This window comes from Phyllopteryx taeniolatus, chromosome 17, assembly GCF_024500385.1.
Source record: "Phyllopteryx taeniolatus isolate TA_2022b chromosome 17, UOR_Ptae_1.2, whole genome shotgun sequence".
NCBI classification, from domain to species: Eukaryota; Metazoa; Chordata; class Actinopteri; order Syngnathiformes; family Syngnathidae; genus Phyllopteryx; species Phyllopteryx taeniolatus.
In genome coordinates this window covers 1,405,586-1,428,031 of record NC_084518.1, presented here as the reverse complement: position 1 = coordinate 1,428,031, position 22,446 = coordinate 1,405,586, and the positions used below count along the sequence as shown (strand labels likewise).

Here is a 22,446-nt window from a genome sequence, read left to right as displayed (position 1 = left end):
ACTAGAGCGGCTGCAACTACCGGAGACAAATTCCTTGTGCCTTTTTTGGACATACTTGGCAAATAAAAATGATTCTGATTCTGATTCTGACAAGCCGAAAGGAAAAGAAGATTTAACTAAGCTGGGACGAATGGAAACAAAACAAAAAATCAAAAATACAGATTCATAGCCCTAAATGAAGCCCTTTTAAAGAGGATTTCATCCTATCGGCATGTTCTGTGTTGGCGAGCTTGGTCGATGACGGGTCACGCCATGTCTTGCCGGTATGATGTCACGTTATTTATGTCTCTGACGCACATATCGCCATCCCGCCTACACGCGCCGCCAGATCAGGGTCTACCATTCCAAATGACGAGCGCAACGCGAGGACTTGGTGGAAATGACGAATGTTTATCAAGCATATAAATGTATGATCGCCTCAGCATATCATTATCGCTGCAAAACCGCCCCCACCTCTGATTTTTCCGTGTATGTTTTTAACAACCAGTTGAATTAGAGAACAAAATATAAATAGTGTTCCGCCGCATAATAGCGATTTGCGTATTCAATTATTTTCAGTTGATTCTTTTGGAAGCTATCCTGTTATTTTTTGGAAACAGTCACGCCCCTGTTTTTGGGCCCAAGGCAAAAAGCAATGACAGTATTGCTTTGGCGCCATCTTGTGGCATCTAGGTGACAATTAATTATGGTGTCATGAGTTGAAGAGCTCAGTTTCAACAAAAATAGGGCTTTACCACCACCTTGTTGCATATTGATGCCAAGGGACTATGTTAAAGTGAGTTGAGGCGCTCCCATATATACAAAAGTAGTGCTTTGCTGCCATCGTGTGGCATCTATAGGCAACTATGAACCTTTTGGGTTGGGGGGGAGGGTGTCAATCACCTGTGGATTTTCGCTAATCATGGCAGGGCTTGGTCTACTACAGTGGATATAAAAAGTCTACACACCCCTCTTCAAATGCCAGGTTTTTGGGATATTAAAAAATGATTGAATGCATTTGAAAACTGTTCCCACCATTATTACAATGTCTAACCTTTACAAATCAATTTCAAAACCGAACACCAAAATGTTTTGTGGCAGCGTCTCGATTTGGGGCCGTTTTCTTCAGCCGGAAGCGGGGAATTATCAACACTTCCAAATGCTACACAATGTTAGCACAAAACATTCAGCCTTCTGCTAGAAAAGAATATCATGTGGTTTTACAGTTGATAGGTCAAAGTAATGGGAGAAAACATTTTGAACTGATTTGTCTTGGCTTCAGTTGATTATGTCTGATTTCCGGACCTGTTCTTCCCCGACCTTGAGGTTGACACGTGTGATGTCATGCAACATAATTCCTGCAACATAATGTTTTGAAGAGTGCGTACATGAAAGGGGATGGAGGGAAACTGGAAACACTCAGGATGGACTTGAAGAGAGAGAAATGTGGACGACTGGGAGACAAAAAAGGTGTTCATAATGGTCAGCGAGATGGATATGAAAGGGAGTGATTGTGTTTTAATGTTACCCAGGTGGTAAAGAAAAAACTGGTCCATTTAAGAGAGGACAGGCAAGGTCAGAAGTAGCACAGTGAGTCAGGTGGAGGAGGAGAGGGGCCAGATGGAGGCAGAAAAAGAGAGAGGAGGGGGAAGCGAGAGGAAGGGCACAGAGCGGGTGCCAAGCGGGGGGGGGGGGGGATAGAGCTAGAGATAGAGCAAAATGGAGACTGACACAAAATGATGGCACAAGACATTCAGAGGCTGCGAGAGGAGGAGCAGAATCCACAGGGACACGCCAACTCCACTTTCATCTTTATGAATGAGCCGAGAGGCACGGAGGTAAATGTCCAAGGAACAATAGCGACTAATGAAATGATCCTTCCTTATGCCGAATAATAATGAACGAGCTGCGCTGACGTGTGGCTCGCTCGCGCGGGGATGAAAAGCTGACGGGCGAGGCGACCCCGCGAATAGCCACTTAATGGAAATCCATGGGTTGGCTCGGATTTATCTTTACTGACATAAGAAGGAAAATCCAAAAAAAGGAGGGTGATCGCGAAGCGGAAGATTCGCCGGACGCGTGCGGCGTCGTGTGGAGGTCGGGAGGTGACGTCGTGACGAGCAAACATGCCACACTGACTGAGCACTCGCGCTGCCTGCAAAGATGGATTGCGAAGGCCCAAAAATAGAAGCCACATGTTTATGACCTGCTCCAATGGACAGCGCTCATCATGTACATTTTCAAGAAATGAGTCATACTGTATATGAGTGCATCGGTGTACATTGGTGTACCATCCGTCCATTTTCTAAGCCTCTTGTTCTGATCAGGGTCACGGGCGAGCGAGAGCCTATCCCAGCTGACTTCGGGGCGAAATGGTCATAAGCATCACCAAACGCAAATTCACTTAAGTCCCATCTCAACCGCTTAGCCGAACATTCTTACCAGAAGCTAATGCCGGCAACACTATTAACTAACGCTAATATGTGCCAATGCCGCAGCTCTGCTTACCTTAATAGCGCTTCAGCCCTTGTAAAGCCCACGTTTTGTTGCAATGTGGCGGAAGTGCAGTCCAGCTCGCACACGGGCACGGAACGACGCAGCTAACCGAGGATTCAAATGGTCGTTTAATTCCACACTCGCGGGTAAATAAGCAACCCAACGATATTTTCTGTTTGGCCTCTTTGATGTCAAGTGGGTCGATGACAGTACTTACCTGATATTTAGCTGATGTTGTGCAGCACTGCTCGGTTCTGAGTCGGCGTGCGCTTTTGGACCACAAGGCATCAGCAGAGCGACGCGTGTGCTCCTCGTTACTGTCTCGCGTGTACTGCTTATGATTGCCGCCCTCCTGTCACCACGGCAACCGGACCGGCCATATTTTTGCCTGACCACTTATCGACTCGTGGCGTATGCGTGCGCGCTGTATGCTCGTCGATGCGGTCGTACGCCACACGCAGCAGTGCCGCTCGCGTGTCAATAAGAACCCGGTGTGGCCTTTAAGTGAATGAAAATGCCCCAAATTCATTAGCCGACATCCCATCAGACTTAATGAACACAGCGCTTCATCGCCGCGGTTCGTCTTCCTCTGCTCCCGCTAAGCCTCCCCCGCGCTCCCTCGGCCGCTCGCGCGCCGACTGAAGTTTTAATAACGCTAAAAGGTTCACTGAACTCGCTCGGTCGTTTTCTCCCAGAAACTTGCTGAGAGCTAACCCGCCCGCCTTTCCACACCAGCATGCGCTGACGACGGCAACAAAAATGGCTTGCAAAGTCTGAAACTGGACAACAGGTTTCGGATGTTGGTTTGCAGCACGATCCCAAACTCAGTTCGGAGCTTATAACCACGAAGGGGGGATAAAAGGTCCAACATTTATAATTCATCAGCCGAAAGTAGGACGTATGTAGCCACCCTCTCGGAGATGTATCGTTTAGCACGTTATTACGGAGCAAGGACTTTCGAGCAAATTTTGCACGGTCTGTGGCACACGCCAGGAATCAAGAACCCATTCAGTTTTGGGGCAGCTCAAGATAAAAGCGCCAATCCTGAGCGGTCTTCACTTGTTCCCTACTCCCTAAACACGCCACGTATATTTGGCGATTTGTACATACAGTAGCTGTTAAAAGTCTACACACCCTGTTGATGAGACCATAGAGAAATCATTTCCACCGTTATTGTAACCTATAATCTGTACAACTCGAATGGGGGGGGGGGAAACATTTCGAGAGGGGAAGTAGAAAATAAACTGAGATCAAGTGGTTGCAAAAGTATGCACACCCTCTTTTAACTGGGATGTGTTGCTCATTAACCAATCACATTCAAAGCCATGTGAGTCACGCACCGTTTAAAGTGTCTCTGATGAACTTCAAAGTTCAGATGTTCTAGCAGGCTTTTCATGACATTCTTTTATTTATTTCTTTATTTTTGCTTTCTAGCAGAAGCCTGAAGGTTTCGCACGAACATGGCTTGCTCTTTGGAACTGTTCATAATTCCTGTCACCTCGTCCAAGGCTCGAGTTCCATTTGAAGGATAACAGCCCCAAAAGCATGGATGTAGCTGTGACGTTCACTGTTTACGTTCACACACCTTTGGGAATGAAGGCACAAAATCTCGTCAAGAGTGCTAAAAGCATTGCTCACTTCTCTACATGCGAAGAGGAAGTACTTGCACTTGATTGTACTTTTATCATACAGTTGTGAACTCTTTTTGCAATAAGGTACTAAATGATGGACTTGATGAACATTTAACATATTTAAATGCCGAAATGAAAAAGAAATAACTTTCGAAAAGCCTCTACTGAGCAAGCATCTTCTTATTGAAGTGACATTGAAGGGCGCCTGTGTAAGCCGACGACGGTCGGTTCATCCTCACATCTTGTGGCTCAACCTGATTAGCTTCCGCACGTTAGATGACTTTGCACACATACGAACACTTTGTCCATTTTGCGGTTTGCATATTTTTATGTATTTTTTTGTTTTTTTGTTGTAATAATCCTTCACGAATTTAATTGGCCACCAGCTCCCAGTGACCTGTGAAGGATAAGTAATAAGAATGATGGATGGATGGATGGACCAGAAAGCCGGAACTGCTTGCATAATCATTTATTGACTTATTTTCTTTTCACATATTATATATTAATATTATTGCTGCAGTTTGGGAGCCTTTCAATTTTCCCATGATAGGAGGCTTTGTATCTCTTAATATCATAATGCATGCTGAGTACAATACACAGGAGCAGGATGCAAATAAATAAAATTCTTCTTAAATGAATATGTCATAATCTACCCATTCTAGTTATGCTTGTTTAACATGCCTTTTTCAGTCCATAGGTGGGGAAACACTTTTCAGAACATATAGTTTCTATTGGAAGGGTGAAGGCTGAACAGAGAGCACATTGGTAATACATATTATTAAAGCTGGGCATCTAGGAAACCTCTTCATGACCACCCTAAATCTTGTTTCCTAATCCAAGTGAAGATCCTAGATAATGAGGATAAATAATTCCTAGATGTCAAATATGTACAGTACGTTTCAAATATGGCACCCAATCTGCATGTGAAAAAGCTTCAAATGTGTGACAACCGTGTGTGTGTGCGTGTGTGTGTATATATATATATATATATATATATATATATATTTTGTTTTTTTTTCTTTACTGTTGAATTGAAAAGGTTGTGTGTTGCGTCCTCGGAAACCCCAACGCGTTTCTCGCGGACGTCAACGCCCGGCTTTGCGGGCACCGCGAGCACTGAGGTGTGTTGTGTGATGCAGCGCTGCGAGGTAAGTGTGGGACTCATCATCAGTGCACGCGTGTGTTTTGCTGACTCGACGCGTTGCGCTAGCACAGCACCAAAATGTTGCCAAATTACTGGCAAAAGCAGCAAGGCCATGTCAGTGTGGTTGCAACATCAAGTGTTTCTTAAATCCGGTGCGGAATCGTGTTTCATCATTTAAAAAAAAAAAATGGCCGAGCGCCAATGACATTTATGAGTCTCTCTCTTTCGGCATCTCAAATGAAATTCTCCGACTCAAGTGAGCGATTGGCTTTTTTCCTCTACGCTCATGCGTATGCAGCTTTTGCATATGTGCACATCTTAGGAAAACAAGAGGGTTACGGTTTTCGTGAGCTCCAACAAAGGCAAGTGATGAGGGGCATTCCTCAATGCAATTTCAACCCACCTTTACAGTATTTGAATCATCTTAAATTGCTCATTTGTGTCTGTTGGGTTCTTTAAAGGCACCTAGTGTCACCTAGGCAGAGTGGAACGCTCCGTCACTTTTAGGAAGGAGCTTAAGCAGCACCGAAGCTGATTCTTCGTCTCTGTGCAGCCTCAAAAGTCATAATGCAGCGGTGACCTTTTGTGCCCTAACGGTCGACGGGGGGTCGAGGACCTCTTCTCCAAAATGTCTCGTGTGCTCGAGCCCCCCGGGCGGAGAAGCCTCTGTCAGACGTAGGCCGACTCGCTGGACTGGGTCCGGCCCAGGTTGGGGGCCTGAGACAGGTGGGAAACGTCCTTCTTGCGCACTTCGCAGATGGACTTCCGTCGGGCCTGCACGCCGCGGATGGCCGTCTTGATCTTCCGCCAGCCGAGGTGGTTGAGCTCAGCCAGGTTGAGCACCACGCAAATGCCGCTGACGGCGAACATGAAGACCAGGAACACGGTCTTTTCCGTGGGCCGAGACACGTAACACTCCACCTCCTTCACGCACGGGTAGCGGTCGCACTCGAACATTCCCGGCACGTTGAAGCCGTACAGGAAGTACTGGCCCGCCAAGAAGCCGATCTCCAGGGCGTTGCGGAACACGACCTGGATGACGTAGAAACGGGAGATTCCTTCCTGTCGCCGCACTTTGGCGCTCTTGTGCGTTGGAGGGAGCCCTCGAGGTCCGTTGGGGATCTCTTTGACCTCCAGGCAGTCATGATCCTCCTTGCTGCTGTCGGGGTGCACCAGGATGCCGTTGATGTTGCGGGAGTGAAGCTTGCGAGCGTGATGGTCGTGATGGCGGCCGTGGTGACCGTGACCGTGGTGGTCCATGTAAGGGTGCAGCAGCGAGTAGCTGCGGTCCCGAGCTTTGGCCGACTGGTGGACGGAGTAGGTGATGAAGCACAGGCTCGGCGTGCACACCAAGATGATCTGGAAGACCCAATAGCGGATGTGCGAGATGGGGAAGGCCTTATCGTAACAGGCCTGGTTGCAGCCGGGCTGCATGGTGTTGCAGATGAACATGATCTGCTCGTCCTCGTACACCTTCTCGCCCACTATGCCAACTATCAAGATGCGGAAAATCACCACCACAGTGAGCAGGATCCTACAGATGCAGGGAGGAAACAGAACAGGGAGGGTAAGCTCAATGTTCTTGCAGAAATCGAACAAGTGTATGGATACAGTGGAACCTCTAAAATGAAGCGCCATACAGTGCCACATTTTTACACGGGGTGAAATTCAGTCAGGGCCTTCTCTGCTGGCTTCAACACAATCGGAGACACTGGCCAAAATTTACACCTACATTCTAATATTTGTTCCATTATTTCATAGCATTTCTCTTTCCTGCACGGCTTCCAGACGTGTATGTTGTGTGGAATTTTTTTCTTGAATTACATTTCACTCAACTCAGTTTTATTCAGAGTGCACTTTAACTTATTCACTGCCATTGACGGCTACATACTGTATGTAGAATACGCATTTGAACTGAGATGGCTGGCAGTGAGCAACTGCCGCTGAAACAAGGCGATGGACATAAATACACATTGAACTGAACGTAACATAATTTAGAAACAATATCCCCCTTTTCGGCTTCCACTTGGATTTCGGTACCTCAGAGAGGGAAGCCTGGTCGAGAACCATTTAGAGATTTGTCTACAAATGGCAGAATCTTAAAATAAAAGCGCAAAGGCAGCCAGTGGAGCGAGGCCAGAATAGGAGTGACGTGCTCCCTCTTACGTGCTCCAGTTAAGAGGCGAGCAGCGGCATTTTGTAACAACCGCAGACATTTGAGGGCGGACTGGCTGACTCCAAAGTAGAGCGCTTTACCGTAATCCAGCCGAGACGCGATGAATTTGTGGCGTGGTGTTTCGAAGTGCTGTGGCTCAGTTTCAGCCTCTGTGTGCTGCCCTATAAATCGAGTCTGGTCGTGGGGAGGTTTCCACGGAAGGCCCAGGTGCCAAATGCATTACTTTAAACATCGCCTGTCATGTCTTAACGGTTCTACGTTGGCCTTTCTTGTCCTCAAGAAATAAACCTCACCTAGATTTGCCACACCATCGTGTGTGCGCATGGGAGCCAGTTGTTGCTCGGTAGCTGTGACGGAAATATGCCGTTGCATTTACTGCAGAATACACACGCACACAAATGAACTCCCCATGACCGTGCGCATGAGACGATGCCAGTAAGTAGAGCGACTCACGCTCCACTTTGACATCAGCGTGTGTACACCTGCACATGTGCTTCAACCGTTTGCTGTTTGCCATACCAAACACTGAATATTACCCGGCAATGTTGATCCGAGTTAGCCACTGCAGAGGAGGAACGGGCCTTCAGGATTGCACGGTCAGCGCTTTGTAATGAGCGGCGAGCGCCCGCCCGCACATCACGCCGTGCCCGCTGCCAAAATGCAGCGGATGCGCATGCTTCCCGCGTGGAGGAGCCGATTACTTCGAACGCACTCGCCATCCGGGCAGCCGAACGGAGCGCGGGGGAGATCGATGCAAGCTGGCCCCAGGTGGGGTGGACCAGCTACACTAAACACAATCGTGTGTGTGTGTGTGTTTTACACATTGCACATTTACGCATTTAGCTGATTGACTCACTGACCACAATAATAAGCGCACCTGCTCAATCTCAATGAGCGCCAATACAAGCGCTTCATCAAAAAGTCGACCTGTACTGCCACGTTTATTGTTGTGGTTGTAGTTAGCAGCGGGAGCTCTTTCTAATGTTTTGACCCTCGTACGTCGCACCTTCTGCGCACTACAGCCGCAATAACGAACGACGTCTGACGCTCTCAAAACGGAGCCGCGCAGAGGCGGACTTCTTTGCTTCGTCTCATGTTTTTTCGATTGCGCCGGTGTACCTAATGAACTGTCTAATAGTGTCTTTTTACGAGGCTTCACTTGTACTCAAAAGGCCAGTTGCCAAAGCAACTGCTAAAATGTGAGATGTTTGCGCAGGGTGAGGAAAAAAAGGTTTATATAAGCTAAACATGCTGTATTGCTAAAATGTAAATATTGGTGTTAGAAAAGTGGATGGAACTTTGTACTGTACGTAATAGAGTATTCTAGAAGAAACCCGATGAGTGTGTGCTACTCGGGTTGCTGCAAAGCAATCGCGTGAGCGCTTCGAACGAGGATCGGGCTCCTCTGCTGACCTCAACACGATCACAAGCACTCAACTACATTTACAACCGAAATTCGAGTATTTATTCCATGAAGTTGGATTCATTTATTCCCAACAGTCTTTTTCTCTTCATTTTGCAGCATTTCTCTTGGCTGCACTGCTTCCAGTACATTTATGTGTATGTTAAATATGAAATCGATTTTTTTGGTCCAATCAGTGTAAATGTAAAACACAAACAAACAAAATATTAGCAATGGAACTGTTTCTGGAACCAACGCCGACTCGCAAAACACTACACGCGATACATTTAATATTCCAAATCTCTGATGCTAACGATGCGTTTTATTTACACTTGGAATGTTTTTGTCATGTCACGAGATGACACGGCTCTAAATAATGGACGTGGCACAGTTGCGTGCTGTTATATTGTTTTTCTATAGTATTGATGATTTCTATAAGTGTGATGTGAAAATGGCGGTATTATGCGGGGCAAGAAGTCGGGTAAGTCCCCGCTGACGCAAACGCTCCGTGTAAGGCATGGAAAAGTTCTGTCGTAAGTTTCTCCTTGGTGAGTTAAAAAAAAAAAAAAAAAGCGCGTCTTCTTCCTTTGAGGAGTGGAAGCAGCTGAAAGCGAAAGGCAGACGAAGAACTGCCAAGTGTGTTTCCTCGTGTGCGAGACGCGGACACGGGCACCGAGCCGACGAGCGGGGGTCGGCCCGGGTCGTCCGCGTGCGCGACTCGTGCAAAATGGCAAACGTGACGGCGCAGCTGTGAGCGCGTACGCTACGCTGACTTTCACGCCGTGAGCGCGCAGAACACAATAAAGCTCAGCTGCACTTTCGGACCTCCTGAAATTACATTTCAGATTGTCGGCATCCAGCCTACTGCAAATCGGAATGTTCTCCCAACCAAGAATTTTGTAGGAATGGGAAGTGTGAGAACACGCCAAGTGTGGAGGTCCCAGCACTTGGGTGCAACGTTTCCTTTTCCCTTCCGTTATTGGTGCGCAGCTCGCTAGCGAGCGAGCAGCACGTCTGCCTCACAGTTCAAATCTCGGCGCCTGCCCGCCTGTGTGGAGTCGGTGGGTTTTCGTCCCCCCAAAAAATGCACGTTAGGTCGAACCGAAGATTCTGAATTGTCCGTAGGTGTGAACGTGAATGGTCGATTGTCGTATTGGGCCTTTGTGAAAATTTCAGGGCTCCGGCTCACCTGCGACCCGAACGGCAAATGAATGTTTCATGGAGACGTCGAATGTAATGAAACTCGTAAGTCACGTAACACCAAACACAACTACGGAGAAGTTTCACACAAACGGTCGGAGTGGAGAAATCCTATTTTCTAAACATCGTGTTGCGGGTCATGAGCTACGCATTGCGCTATCATGTATAGGTTGTGCGCCATTGAACATATTGGGTTTTGTGCTGTGTTTGTTTGTCTTGTGAGAGTGATTTTGCGTGCGTGCATGTGCGCGTGTGTGTCAAGGCGCACTCCTCTGCCGGCTAACGGGATAATCAGCACATGGCAGATTGCTGCATTAGCAGAAAACAACCAAGCAAGGTTATCTGCGAACATCCGTGTTTCAGGCCCGCACAGCACCACTTTAGTGCACGTTAGCTCGTACGATTGGGCCAGAAGCGCCCCGAGCTCTGGACCTGCAGAAGATTCGAAAAGCACCATTCCTGGCCCTAAAAGAGATCCGGGGCCCAGCCCTCGCCGCGGAGATGTCAAGGAGAAACATTGCTAACCCTCGTGGCGTGCGGTGCGTACGGCGAGTGGATTTCTCATCGCCCCGGTGACAGCAGGTGCCCACCCCCGCCCCCCGAGGGCGTCCTCTCACGTACCGCTAATCGTTACTTTTTGGACAACGGGGAGCCGCGGCTTCAACAACACTCGAAAGCGGGTTGGTGGTTCGATGTCCTTTCCCATTTGCTAGCCGATATCAAAATCGGCACGGGCAACAAATAGCGGTTTGATGGCGCATTGCAGTGTAGGAAAATGCAACGTGCTGATGAATGGGCGGCAGACCTTAAATGTGCTTCCACTGGTGTGTTGGCTGGACTTACTGTCTTCGTGTATCCCACAGGCTTCAAAACACACGCGCGTGCGCACACACACACACACACACACACACACGGGCACTCGCGCACATTCATTCAAAAGGCAGCTGCTGCCGCCAGCCTCCAGGGACAAAAAGGGCCCGCAGCATGACAGCAGATGTCTTTCCCAAAAAAAAAAAAGCACATATATTCATTCTCACACACACTGTGGATATGCAGTCAAACTCCCCTGAGGTGCTCCGTCCAGTTTTCTGATTCGGGGTTACGACAGTCCAGCCCGACTGCGCCCTCGATTGCTCACCGAGCAGATGAATGGAGTGCGAACCTGCGTCGATCCCACCCACAAGTGAATCGCTACTTAGCTGGCGCACAAATGTAAAAAGAGCTCCAATTCGTTCAAACTACAATAAATTACAGAGGAGCGTCCACAGTGGGATTCCTCAAGTCCAGCAGACCTGGCAAGACTTCAGCTCAGCAAGTCTGGAAAGTTCTCGAGCGCTGTCACCCCGGCACCCGCATTGTTGCAAAGTCGCCATCCACTCGCATAGAAGTCAAGAGCAATGTTCTCTGGGCATTGAATCGATGGCAACTGGACTGCTCTGTTCGTCTTAGAAGACCTTTCGCCTCTCATCCGAGCAGGCTTCATCACTTCATGCGACAAGGTTAGTTGTTCGTCTGTGTGGAAAAATCAACTGTTTATGCTCCAAGTTGGCGCGTGGTACGTGGTCGGGGCGTACCCCCAACAGAGGTGCAGCCAGTCCCGTCTGAAGGCTCAGGACTAATCTCTGCAGTGAGGCCTTGTCGAAAGATTTATCGCACCCATACGCTCTCGATAATAAGCTCCACCGATTGCTGTAATGAATAAAGACTTCAGCAGGCAGAGAAATTAGGGCGCTTAATGACGAGCGTGCAGACATTTCTATCCTGCTGCCGCTCGTTCCCCCGCAACTCGGCTTTCCGAGCGCTTTAATAGATTGGAATATATTGCAGGCAGGCCGCCTGCGGGTCCACTAAACAGCGGCGCGAATGAATTTTTTAAGTGCGCTCTCGCCAAAGCAGGTCAACCAAGTTCAATCTGCATATTTTTAGCGAGCGATTAAAACGTGAATGGTTTATAAGTAGGATGGACTTTGGGGAAGTAGTGGTAGTGATCTCTCTCTCGTCTTTCTCATGAGGGAAACTGAGAAAGTGACCCCAATCGTACTGTAATGGAGCTGAGAAAAACAAGACCCAGTTATTTATTCTGAAGACGATTCGGCCTTCCACTTTCCGTTCGCCCGTTCACCGATAATGATCTTTCCGTCTGTCTTCTGTTACTGGCAGGCAGAAGAAAACTAAATTCTCTCTGAATGAACCGGTGCATTTTTTTGCTGACTGCATCAAAACGCAGTTCCTGAAGCCATCGTGACTCTTTGGCGCAATGGCAGCGTTCCTCTCATCCAAAATTGGACCTCAGTGTGATAAGATTAAAACGAGAGAAATTTCATTCAAATGTCTTCGTTTGACGTACAGCATGGAGCTTCATTGTGTTCCCGAGTGTCGCGTAATAATAGCCAATGAAATACTAAATAGCATATCACCGTTTTCATGAGGGCAAAAACCCACTGTAATTGATCATGCAATTTGCGCATTACAAAACTGCTATGGCCAATTATTATACAGTATATGTTATGCTATTTACATTGTGAGTACAAATGAGTACATTAATATTACTATATTAACACGCACACTATCTTGTTTTCTCATTACTAAAACTAAAACAGTGAGGTACCCAAAATGATTGTTTTTCTTTTCTCATAGGGAATCCAGATTTTCTGAATAAAAGAAAAATGTATGGAAGGATAATTAAATAATTCCATTTGAATATACTGTGCAATATTGTGCATGCAGTGGATATCCAAAGTCTACACACCTCTGTTCAAATGGCAGATTTTTGTGAGATATAAAACGATGAATCATTTAGAAGCTGTTTCCACCAGTGATGTGAACTTCATTTGGGGTTAGGGTGTGTGCTGACTCATTTAATAAGCGTTTGAATGTGATTGGTTAAAGCGGAACACAGTTGCGCACCGCATATCTGTGCAAATCTCCAAAACAATCTGTATCTTATTCATTTGTATATGATTCCTTTCAATGCTGTATGTCAACACCCTGAAATGTGGAACATGCGTGGAGTGGAGGGGTTAAAGAAATAAATGAAATGAGTTGTAACCCTGCTGTCTCTGCGGAGACTCGATTGATGGCTTTCCTTGACCCCGCGGCCTTCCGTGTTGTCTTTGCTGAGAAACGACCATCAAAGCGAGTGTACGACACCATAAGTGGCAGCGCGGCCCGTCGAGTCCCGCCCGTCTGTCCTCTCTCTGCTCGGCTCGTTCCGCCGATGCTAAACGGAAGCTTACCGCTCGGCGTCGGAGCAGGAAAGGACGGCGGCTCGCGGCTCAGCAAACCAGTTAGCCTGGATCCGAAGCATCTCGTGCGCAAAATGTACACTATCACGTACATTTCGGAGGAAAGCTTTTGTATAGTCCCGCAGTCCCTTTCGTGTGCAAAAACAAAACAAAAACTAAGAAATGAAATACATAAGTAACGTACATCATTTGCATTTAATCTTGACTGAGGATTGAAACGCTTACGAATAGTTCATGAAACGTGTCTTTATCTTAAACTCATTTTTTGTCACGGGACACATTGTAGTTACGGTTTCCCTCAGAGGATCGTAATGCCTCCTCACATGATTACATAAGCTATCCAACATATCGATGGATAGCTAGTTTTGAAATCCGAACGGAAGGAAAATAGTTCAATTACTGTTCAATGTATTCCGAAAATGGGTTTGGTATTTTTTTTAAATATTTCAAAGTAGACGATTTGCAATTTAGTGACTGATTTTCATAACAAACATAAAGTAGACGCACATGATTTGCACTAGTGGGCCACAGAAAATGATGTGGCGGGCCACATCTGGCCCCCGGGCCTTGAGTTTGACACCTGTAATCGAAACAAAAAAAAAAAAAAAAAAAAAAAAAAAAAAGAGACCGAAAACTGCGCGTGGAGCACTGCGACGCAGCGCAGCGAAACATCGCACATGCCCCGCGAGGTTGGGCGGCCCGTCGATATGCTGCCGAGATGAATAATATCCTGCCCGAAATGTGCAAACGCCGAGCTCAGCTTTACCGGCAAAATCCGCCATTAAACAGCAAAATCAATCGCAGTCAACACCGCCGATTGCCGCACAAATAAACTAATGACAAGCCCCTCGACGTGTAGGCAATTAGTTGACTCTCAAAGATCAATGAACTCCTTCAAGTCGCCGTAGATCAAACATTAACTTTTGATTTTATATTTTTATATAGATACACACAAACATATACACTGTATGTGTATAGATAGATAGATGTACTTAAATACTTTATGTCGCAGATGCAGCACGCTTCACGTGTCCATTTTTTTTTTTTTTTACAATTTTAGTAGGTAGCTCGGTCCAGATAGATATCGTTAGCCTAATGGCATAATTGCCCAAGTAAAGTTTTACTTACTGTGACCAAGTCAATAAAAAAAAAAAATAGTTTTGTTTTTTGTTTTCCCCCCTGTTCCCTGAAAACATTCAATTATGACTTGAGCAGCTATGCTATTAGGCTAACGATAGGTATGGTAAGTAAGTATGTAGAATCTCGGCCTGCGGTGTAAATCCAACCAATGTTTCTCAAAAAGATTCTGGTTCCATTTTAAATTCTGCGTTTTTCCACTATATTTATTTTTCGCCCCTTGTATGTCCGTGTCAGAAGGAGAGAAACAAGTTGTTCGAAATGCAGCGACGAAGCTGCGACATTTTGACTCCGGTCTGGCGGGGAGGCGTGCACATTAAAGAAATGACGGCCGACGTGACGAAAAACAAATCTAGAAATGCACCCGCGGCGGTGTAAATATTTCATTTGAATGAAATATTTGGAACAGATGGAGCTCTGGCAACGCGTAAAGATGTGCTTTAAAAAGCTCAAACGCATCTTGCGCTGCTTATGAAATGTGCTGTTTATTCAGCCAAAGCTGCATTGCTCTTGTCTGCATGGATGGTGAATATTGGATGCTGTTTCTCTCTAAATAGCACCGCAGTACCAAATTCCATGCGGAGGAATGTGAACATTCCAAAAAAAAGCTCGCAGAGTAATATAGAGAGCACATGTTGACTTCCCTCCGTTATCGTTTGCCTCTTCTCACTCCCGCTTGTCTTTGCCTCTGGCCCCACAGAGTTGCAGTGGAAGGCATCTCCCTCCCTCCCTCCCTCCTTCCTTCCTTCCTTCCTTCCTTCCTTCCTTCAAGGCGTACACCTCTGATTTGTTGATGCAGCCCCAAGGCTTTGCGCTTTCAAGACAAACACGCACACCTGTGGTCTCAAGAACATCTGAGCACAACTTGTCAAGGAAGAAAAATGCTTACATGTATGTCTTGAGCATTTCTATATATATATATATATATGTAAAATATAAATTTTTTAAAGTTGTGTATGTACGGTACGTGATTGAAGGCTGTGATTGGTCCAGCTCGGCACATGACGCGATGGCACGAGAAGCTGGAAGTCCTTCACGTTTCGCGATTTTTGTTTGCATGTATCTCTTGTTGCAGAGAGCATTTGTTTGTCCTTTTGCATTGCTGAACGTACGACTGGGATTATGAATGATTTTTTTATTTTATTTTATTTATTTTTTTAAGACGCACACTCGTTTGCTCTTTTGCAACAGTTTCTATGCATTTCACAGATAGATTTGTGAAATAAACTATTTATAACTCAGGGTAATATAAATGGCTGAAGCCTGCAATATGACAAAGCATACATTTTATAAAAGCTGTTGTACAACGATTCTGTCATAAAATGAAATGTTCTGTGTCCCCCCCCCAATTTTTTATCTTTTTGCTGGTGGCCATAATTTCACTCACTGCTGTTCTCTGGGGAAAGCAGTATTGCAAGAGAGCCTACAAATGATCTATTTCGAACTTGGTTGTTGTGTGTACTGCATGCACCAATGATTATTTGTGAGGTGGGAATCTAAAGTCAGATTTAAAAAAAAAAAAACAAGTTTCGTCACATTTTCTTTCTTTATGAGAATATACTTTTAAGAGCTCAAAAAGGTGCTTTTTAACTTGGTTGTTGTTCAAGTCTATGTACTTACTGTATGTACCAATGATTTTTTTGGGGAGGTGTCAAACTCAACTCGGATTAAATAAAAAGGTTTAGTCCCTCAATGTTTTCTTATCAGAAAACGCAATATATTTACTAATATCAGCCCTTCAAGTCCTGTGACAAAAATGATAGTGCCTAAAATTGCTGCCACATACTGTCACTTCAATTTTGGTTGGTCAACCAGGATCCAATGAAAAGAGCTAATAAAGTTTCCATAACACACGGTATGTATGCTAATGCACTTTACAGGCTGCGGTGCACTTAAATCATACAATAATCTCAAATGATGATGACTTTCACAGTACAATAAATCATTTTAGCCAGTGAATGAGGAGACGCTTCCGCAATTGTATTTTTGTGGGTTCATTACGTACAATTTGTACAAGATGAGCGCGGCCTTCGAAAGGACAAGACGCGTGTCAGGAATCGTAGTATGGCAGCCCCCCTGCAGTTCGTCTGAGGCATTGAAGCGAATCTCAATTCATCCTTTTCCAAGACTATTATTACGCCAAACTCCGCGAGTTTCTATTTCTGCTTTAATGACCCACCGAATGCCATAGCATAGGCTAGCTTCAAGAAACATAACGGCGGCCGGAGCAGACGAGAGAACACTCAAACAGATGACTGACATGCAAAGGACAATTATCAGCCAATGGGAGACGACAATGGCTTGTACTTTGGAGCGGCGTCATCTCCACGAGTACAAGTGCGGACATGCGATGTTGCCGTCGTCCCAAGTAGCATACAGTCCAGGCTCAGCGTTGGATCTGCACGCTCCGAGCCAAAAGGAATGCGCTCGACGACGATGCGCAACTGTGCGATGGCTTGCGTCACAGTTGATCACTCCTGACCACACCCAAGCGAGGGGGGGGGGCGCGTTGGCTGTGGTCAGTGGTGCAACACACTTGAACCTTTCAACCCACAGAGGTCAGTGCAACAATTTGGACTCCGTACACTCTGTGCGGTGTGGAGCGGGTCCAATCCAGGAGGAGACTGTGCCAGAGGGTGAGCAGCATTCTCCGGCCTGCTGGTGAATCCCAAAAATAGGATTCGGATGGATTTCCCCACCGTGCAAACACATGCTTAGTGTTGGGGGTCGGGGGTGCGGTGGGTGGGTGGGGGGAAAGTTAAGAATGTTAATATTGCATTTAACATTAACAATTTTGGGCCAGTTTGGTGCAGATTTTTGATTCCGTTATTTCCGATGGAAAAACTAGTTTTGAAACTCGCTTCCTGTAAAGGATCACGATTGGGTTAAGGTCCCACTGTATTGCTAAAACGAGGGCCTCTCCCCCCCCCCCCCCCCCCCCCCCCCATTACGTTGCGTAAGAAGTATGAGAAAGAGATATGTAGACAACTCGATTACGGGGACAAAAGGACCTTTGGCTTCGCAACGGTAAAAGAACATGTTTAGGGAACTAGAGCCGACTAGCGCGAGTCCAAAGCGGTAGCAAAGACAACGTTTGGAGCCGGAACGGCACGGACATGCGGGAAGCATGCGGGGGAGAAGCGCTAACATTACAGCTGATGTAATGAGACACAATCTGAGGGAACGCTAAAGACGTTTGGCTATGACTTTCTTTAGGGCTGTCCTGAGGGTGTCAACCACCTTCGGGATTCTTTTATGCATTTCACGTTAACACTTAATGTCATTTGGGCTTATTAAGATAATGGCCCATCATTTAACAAACAAACAAAAAAAACCACAAGCCAAACAAGTACTTAAAGGACTTTTGAAAATTGAGCCAGAAAAGCTTCGAGGGCTGATTATTGTAGTGACATTTGAATGTTCAAATAGCTTAATTCAGCGCAGGAGAGGGAGCCATGACATTGTTTGAGTATTCGTTAGGACTTTTGACAAATTTGAGAGTTGCCTCCATGCCTCTGAAAAACTGCAGGCGGCTTGCTGCATGTTGTGTAGAAATTGCGGACTTAATTGGTTCTTTTAAACGCACTCAATTATATATTTGCTTTTTTTTTTGACCACTAGGGGGCGGAAAGACTCAATTTCACCAAAAAAAAATGACAGTCACAACAGTTAGCAGTTAGCTTAGCAAGTAGCCATGGCTGACATGTTAGCAAACAGTTGCCTACTTACAAATCCAGTAGAAAGAGAGCAACGCGGACATCCCTTTGGTCTCCTTTTTCCGGCCACCTGTTGGACGCAATTCCAATATTCACTGGCGTTTTCGCCCACGCGCTCTCTGTTAAGCGCTTGCTAGATATTCAGCATTCTTCAGCGGTTACTCGGACAACAAGTGAGGGAAACGAGCGTACAAATGTCCGCGCGGAACGTGAAGAAAGTTGGAGCCGAATTCCCAAGCTGCCGTCATATAATCGCGCGACTATAAAATGCGTGCATCTTGAAATCCAGTCAGCTTCCTTGCCGGTTTTCCTTCCATCTGACAGCGGATTTATTGGCTTAAACGCGTGCTTTCGACCACGAACAAACTTCGTCGGAAGCAAAATCTCCCCAAAAAGCAATGGCGATTGCTGGTTTGGTGGATTGCTAATGCGGCTCACATCATCTCCGTCTCGCATCTCTGATGCGGTGACAATGCCGAACATTTCCCACGCTTCGGTTCAGCTTATCGGGAGGATTATTTGCTGTCGGATTCCTCTGTTTGCATTCAATCACACAGAGATGATGCGGACTTGCTTTTTCTGAAGAAAAAATCAAAAAAAAACAAAAAAAAACAACAGATTTAGTCCACTAAACTCACGAAGCGCTCGTCTGTTCAACCTCTCAGATGAGACGTTCACAATGCGAAGTGTTTGCGGATAAGAAAAGGCGGCTTCGGCGTCTCAACGCCTTTCCGTTCACATTCTTCTTCCCTTTGCGGCCTTTTGCTCTGAAGCGTAACCTATCAACGCAGGAGCCTCTCTGAATTAACAGTTAGTCCCGGTAAAGCTTCCCACTGATGCTGCGCTTCTGCAGGGGGAAGGTGGAGAGCGTCGAGGGGCGCACGGGACAACGTGAGAAGAGGCGAGGAGCGCCCCGTCGTCAGCAGGTGCACGCACGCAAAAAAAAAAAGCGGGAACAAATGGCGGCGTTCTCTTACCTGCCGATCATGGTCGAGTGCTGCTGGACGGCCGCCTCCAGCAGCCTCTCCAGAATGGTCCATTCTCCCATGGTCAACTTTCAGGGGGATCGGGCCAAACGACGGACTCGGAGGTGACCTTTGTCGCTCTTGTGGCCGTCGCCGCCGCCGTGACCCCCACCCCCCCCGCCCCCCTTGCCCGTCCCGCACCGGCTGCCTTTTGACCTCTGCACCCGTGGGCCTCGGGTGATGCTTTGCCGCTTCCTCCGGGCCAGTCGTGCTCCGCTTCTCTCGGTGCTGATCTGATTACCCCCCCCCCCCCACCCCCCTCCCACCCCGCTCTTCCTCCCGGGCTCTCTCTTTCCCTGCACCCCCTCCTCTCCCTGGCTTGTGCAGCGGCGCTCGTCCTCCCCTGCCGCACCGCTCTGCTCTGCACTACAGCATATGCTATAGCTCAGTGTTTGACAGGCCCGCTGCCCCTCCCCTCCCCCCTCTGTTTTCCGCCCTCCTCGCCCCCCACGTCTCCGTTTTCCGCTCCGCCCCTCGGGCCGCTCCTGCTGCTCCTTCAGCCGGCCTCCCTGCTCCTCTCCGCTCGCCCTCGCATCGTCCGAAGATCTTTTGCTCCTCTGCTGTCCTCCAGACGCACGTGAGGCGTTCGTCTTACCTCAAAGAAGCCCCGAATCCCTCTCTCCCGCTTCCTACTGAGGACTGCAGAGGCGCACCAGCGCACGCAGCTCCTGTCTGCTGAGTGTCATTTGATGGGCTCTGGGAGGAACGGGCTCTCCACGCCGCCACCCAGCCCTTCCGTAATAAATCGGCCGCCTTGCTCTGCAGAGCTCCCGTCCCGGCGTTGTCCCCCTTCGCTAATTTGAGCACACGCCAGCGCTGGCGGTCTCGGAAAACCTAAAACCTATTTCTGGGCTCCATCATCTGGACTCCCCGCACCCGCACCCTCCCGCTCCCCTCTCTTCCTCCTCCTCCCGCTAACCTCCTCCCTCCACCTTCTTACTCACGTTCAAGTGCAGATCTTCCCCAACTGGCTCTGCTCTCAGCGCTCGGTCCCCATCTCTGCGTTCCCTCTCCACTTCTTTCTCCTCGTGCAATGAGTCGCTCTATCTCTGTCACATTGCGAGCATGCAACAAACACCCTCTCTCGCTCTCTGCCCCCCCCCCCCCCCCCGTAAATGGGCTTACTCCCGTGGCAGCTTTATTTATGCTTGCAAGAATGCCTCCTTGTGGCCACAAACGAGGGATTCGACATCTCATGCTGCATTATGCCTCATCATGGCTGCAATCCTTTGTCCCGTGGTCTTTTCCGCTACTCTCATGATTTCCGGAGAAGTGCTGCTGCGCTGATTCCCTCCTCCCTTCGCTTCTCCCCACGTTACCCTGATGCCATTCCCGTATTCCCTCTCCTCATCGGCCCCGATGTTTCCCCATTCCGTTCGCTCCTCCTCCACCTTCATGACATCCCTCTCCGGAGACATGAGTGCCGTATCGCACTTTGCGGTGACATTGAGAGCTGCGTGCATTCGATTTATGTCCGGGGTGATGTGGAGATGGGAAGGTCTCCCTCCATGGACAGAGGGGCGTCACGGGTACACTCGCACATAGGCAGCCGGCTCAAGAAATCCATATTTCTGCGTGTATCTTCTGGCATAAAATGACACCTTTATGAGTGACAGAAGGGCTTCCCCGGGTCAGTGGTGCGCTGGTACGACGACCGACTTGCGCATCAGAATGAATTTTCATTTGTGCCATCTTACCTCTTACCTCACGCTGCTTTGGATTTTGGAGGACATGCTTTCAGCACCTCCTGATTTATCCTCGTTCCTGTGCGAATCTGCTCTACAGTGACGAGAACAGCAACCGCCATCGTGCATTTGACAAACCGCGGCGCGCTAAACCCTCCAAACGAGAGCAGAGATGTCGAACGGAGGACTGTGTGGAAGACACATTTGCTGCTATCAATTTATTCGCTCAGGTTTTGTTGGAAACGATGAAATCACCCTCACAATGAAATAAATGGATACATCAGAAACAACCGTCAAATAAATGTGACTATGATTAGAATGATGGGTTGCTTCCACATCTCAATTCTGTGCTCCTTGAATTAGCATAATGCATTCTTTCCGTTTTGATTTGACAAGACATTGCCAGTGGAGTAAAAAGCTCCATAAGTTGTTGTTGTTGTTTTTTAAACTCTGTCAGCGTGTGTCAGTATAGGCACACATTTAAAAATGACTCTTTGTCAACACCTCTCTTGAAAACAATTCTAAAGTGACAGGTTTTATCACAGGACTTTAATTTTATCTTATGTCGTCATATAAAGCACAACTTTAAATATATCATTTTACTGCACGTCTCATCTCTTTTTTCTTTTTTTTTGCCTATATGCATCTTTTTCAAGGGAATCAACTTTTTTTTTTTTTTGTCTTTTTTCCGCATGACCTTTTCAACCTTTGTAAAACACTCCATTTTACTCACAGATGTTTTGTTGCGAAATGGAGAATTCCATGTCTTTATTTTTAACCAGAATTATTTTCGTCATCAATCTCATTGTCCTTTGCTATTAAACAGGAATTAAACACCAGCAAAACATCAGCGGAGGATTTATTTTGCCCATAGCCCAGGTTAATTATCGTCAACTCGTGAACCTTTTGTACATGACTTTCCGTGGTCTTCTCTGTAAAACGCAAATGAACTGCTTTCATCTTTTCTCTCCCTTTTTCATTGTCAGCTGTGAACGCTGTATTTGTAACCAAATGATCGTGAGCGTCAATGTGTCTTTCTGCAAGTCTTCCATGTTCCGCCTCGAATGTTTGTTGGTGCATTTGCACCGACAGGGGGCAGTAGAATAACGGTATGGTTGCAACCGGCAGGGGGCAGTAGAATAACGGTATGGCTGCAACCGGCAGGGGGCAGTAGAATAATGCGACGATGCCGTTTTCCACCCGCCGAGCAAGAGCGGCCCAAAGTGGCGAGTCGGCAGCAGACATGTCGCACAACAACTCCGCTGTGCTGTAATGCGCTGAGTTGTCCGAAAAGTGGCCACAAATCCCGACGGGACATTATCGCGACACAAAACGCGTCCGAGTGGCTTCGGTAGCGACGTTCCCGATATTTTCTATTGGAAAAGCAAAGCAACGCAAACGCACCCGAGTGTTGGGCTGGCTAGCTGGGAAGCTCCGGAGAAGTCTCGTCGCAGCTCGTTTCACAGCCATGTCCACGGCCGGAGACTTTGGAAACCCACTCAGGAAGTTTAAATTGGTCTTCCTCGGGGAACAAAGCGGTAAGTGTCGTCGTCAAGTGGCCGCGCCGGCACTTTGCGCCGCGTCCGTGTTGAGTCATAAGACGCCGCTTC

General features: G+C 47.3%; 1 protein-coding gene across 1 annotated transcript in view; it reads right to left on the bottom strand.

Moving 5' to 3' along the window:
- The window catches only part of LOC133467615 (uncharacterized), a 28,269-nt gene extending 9,049 nt beyond the window's left edge, over nucleotides 1-19,220 (bottom strand). Inside the window, exons 1-5 of the mRNA XM_061752668.1 lie at nucleotides 19,104-19,220; nucleotides 18,140-18,196; nucleotides 5,923-6,784; nucleotides 2,693-2,827; nucleotides 2,488-2,579 (exon numbers count right to left, since the gene is read on the bottom strand). Coding sequence (XP_061608652.1) covers nucleotides 2,488-2,579; nucleotides 2,693-2,827; nucleotides 5,923-6,784; nucleotides 18,140-18,196; nucleotides 19,104-19,174 — 1,217 coding nt within the window. The 5' untranslated portion in view covers nucleotides 19,175-19,220. The remainder of the gene's footprint in view (nucleotides 1-2,487; nucleotides 2,580-2,692; nucleotides 2,828-5,922; nucleotides 6,785-18,139; nucleotides 18,197-19,103) is intronic.
- Nucleotides 19,221-22,446: the final 3,226 nt, after the last annotated feature.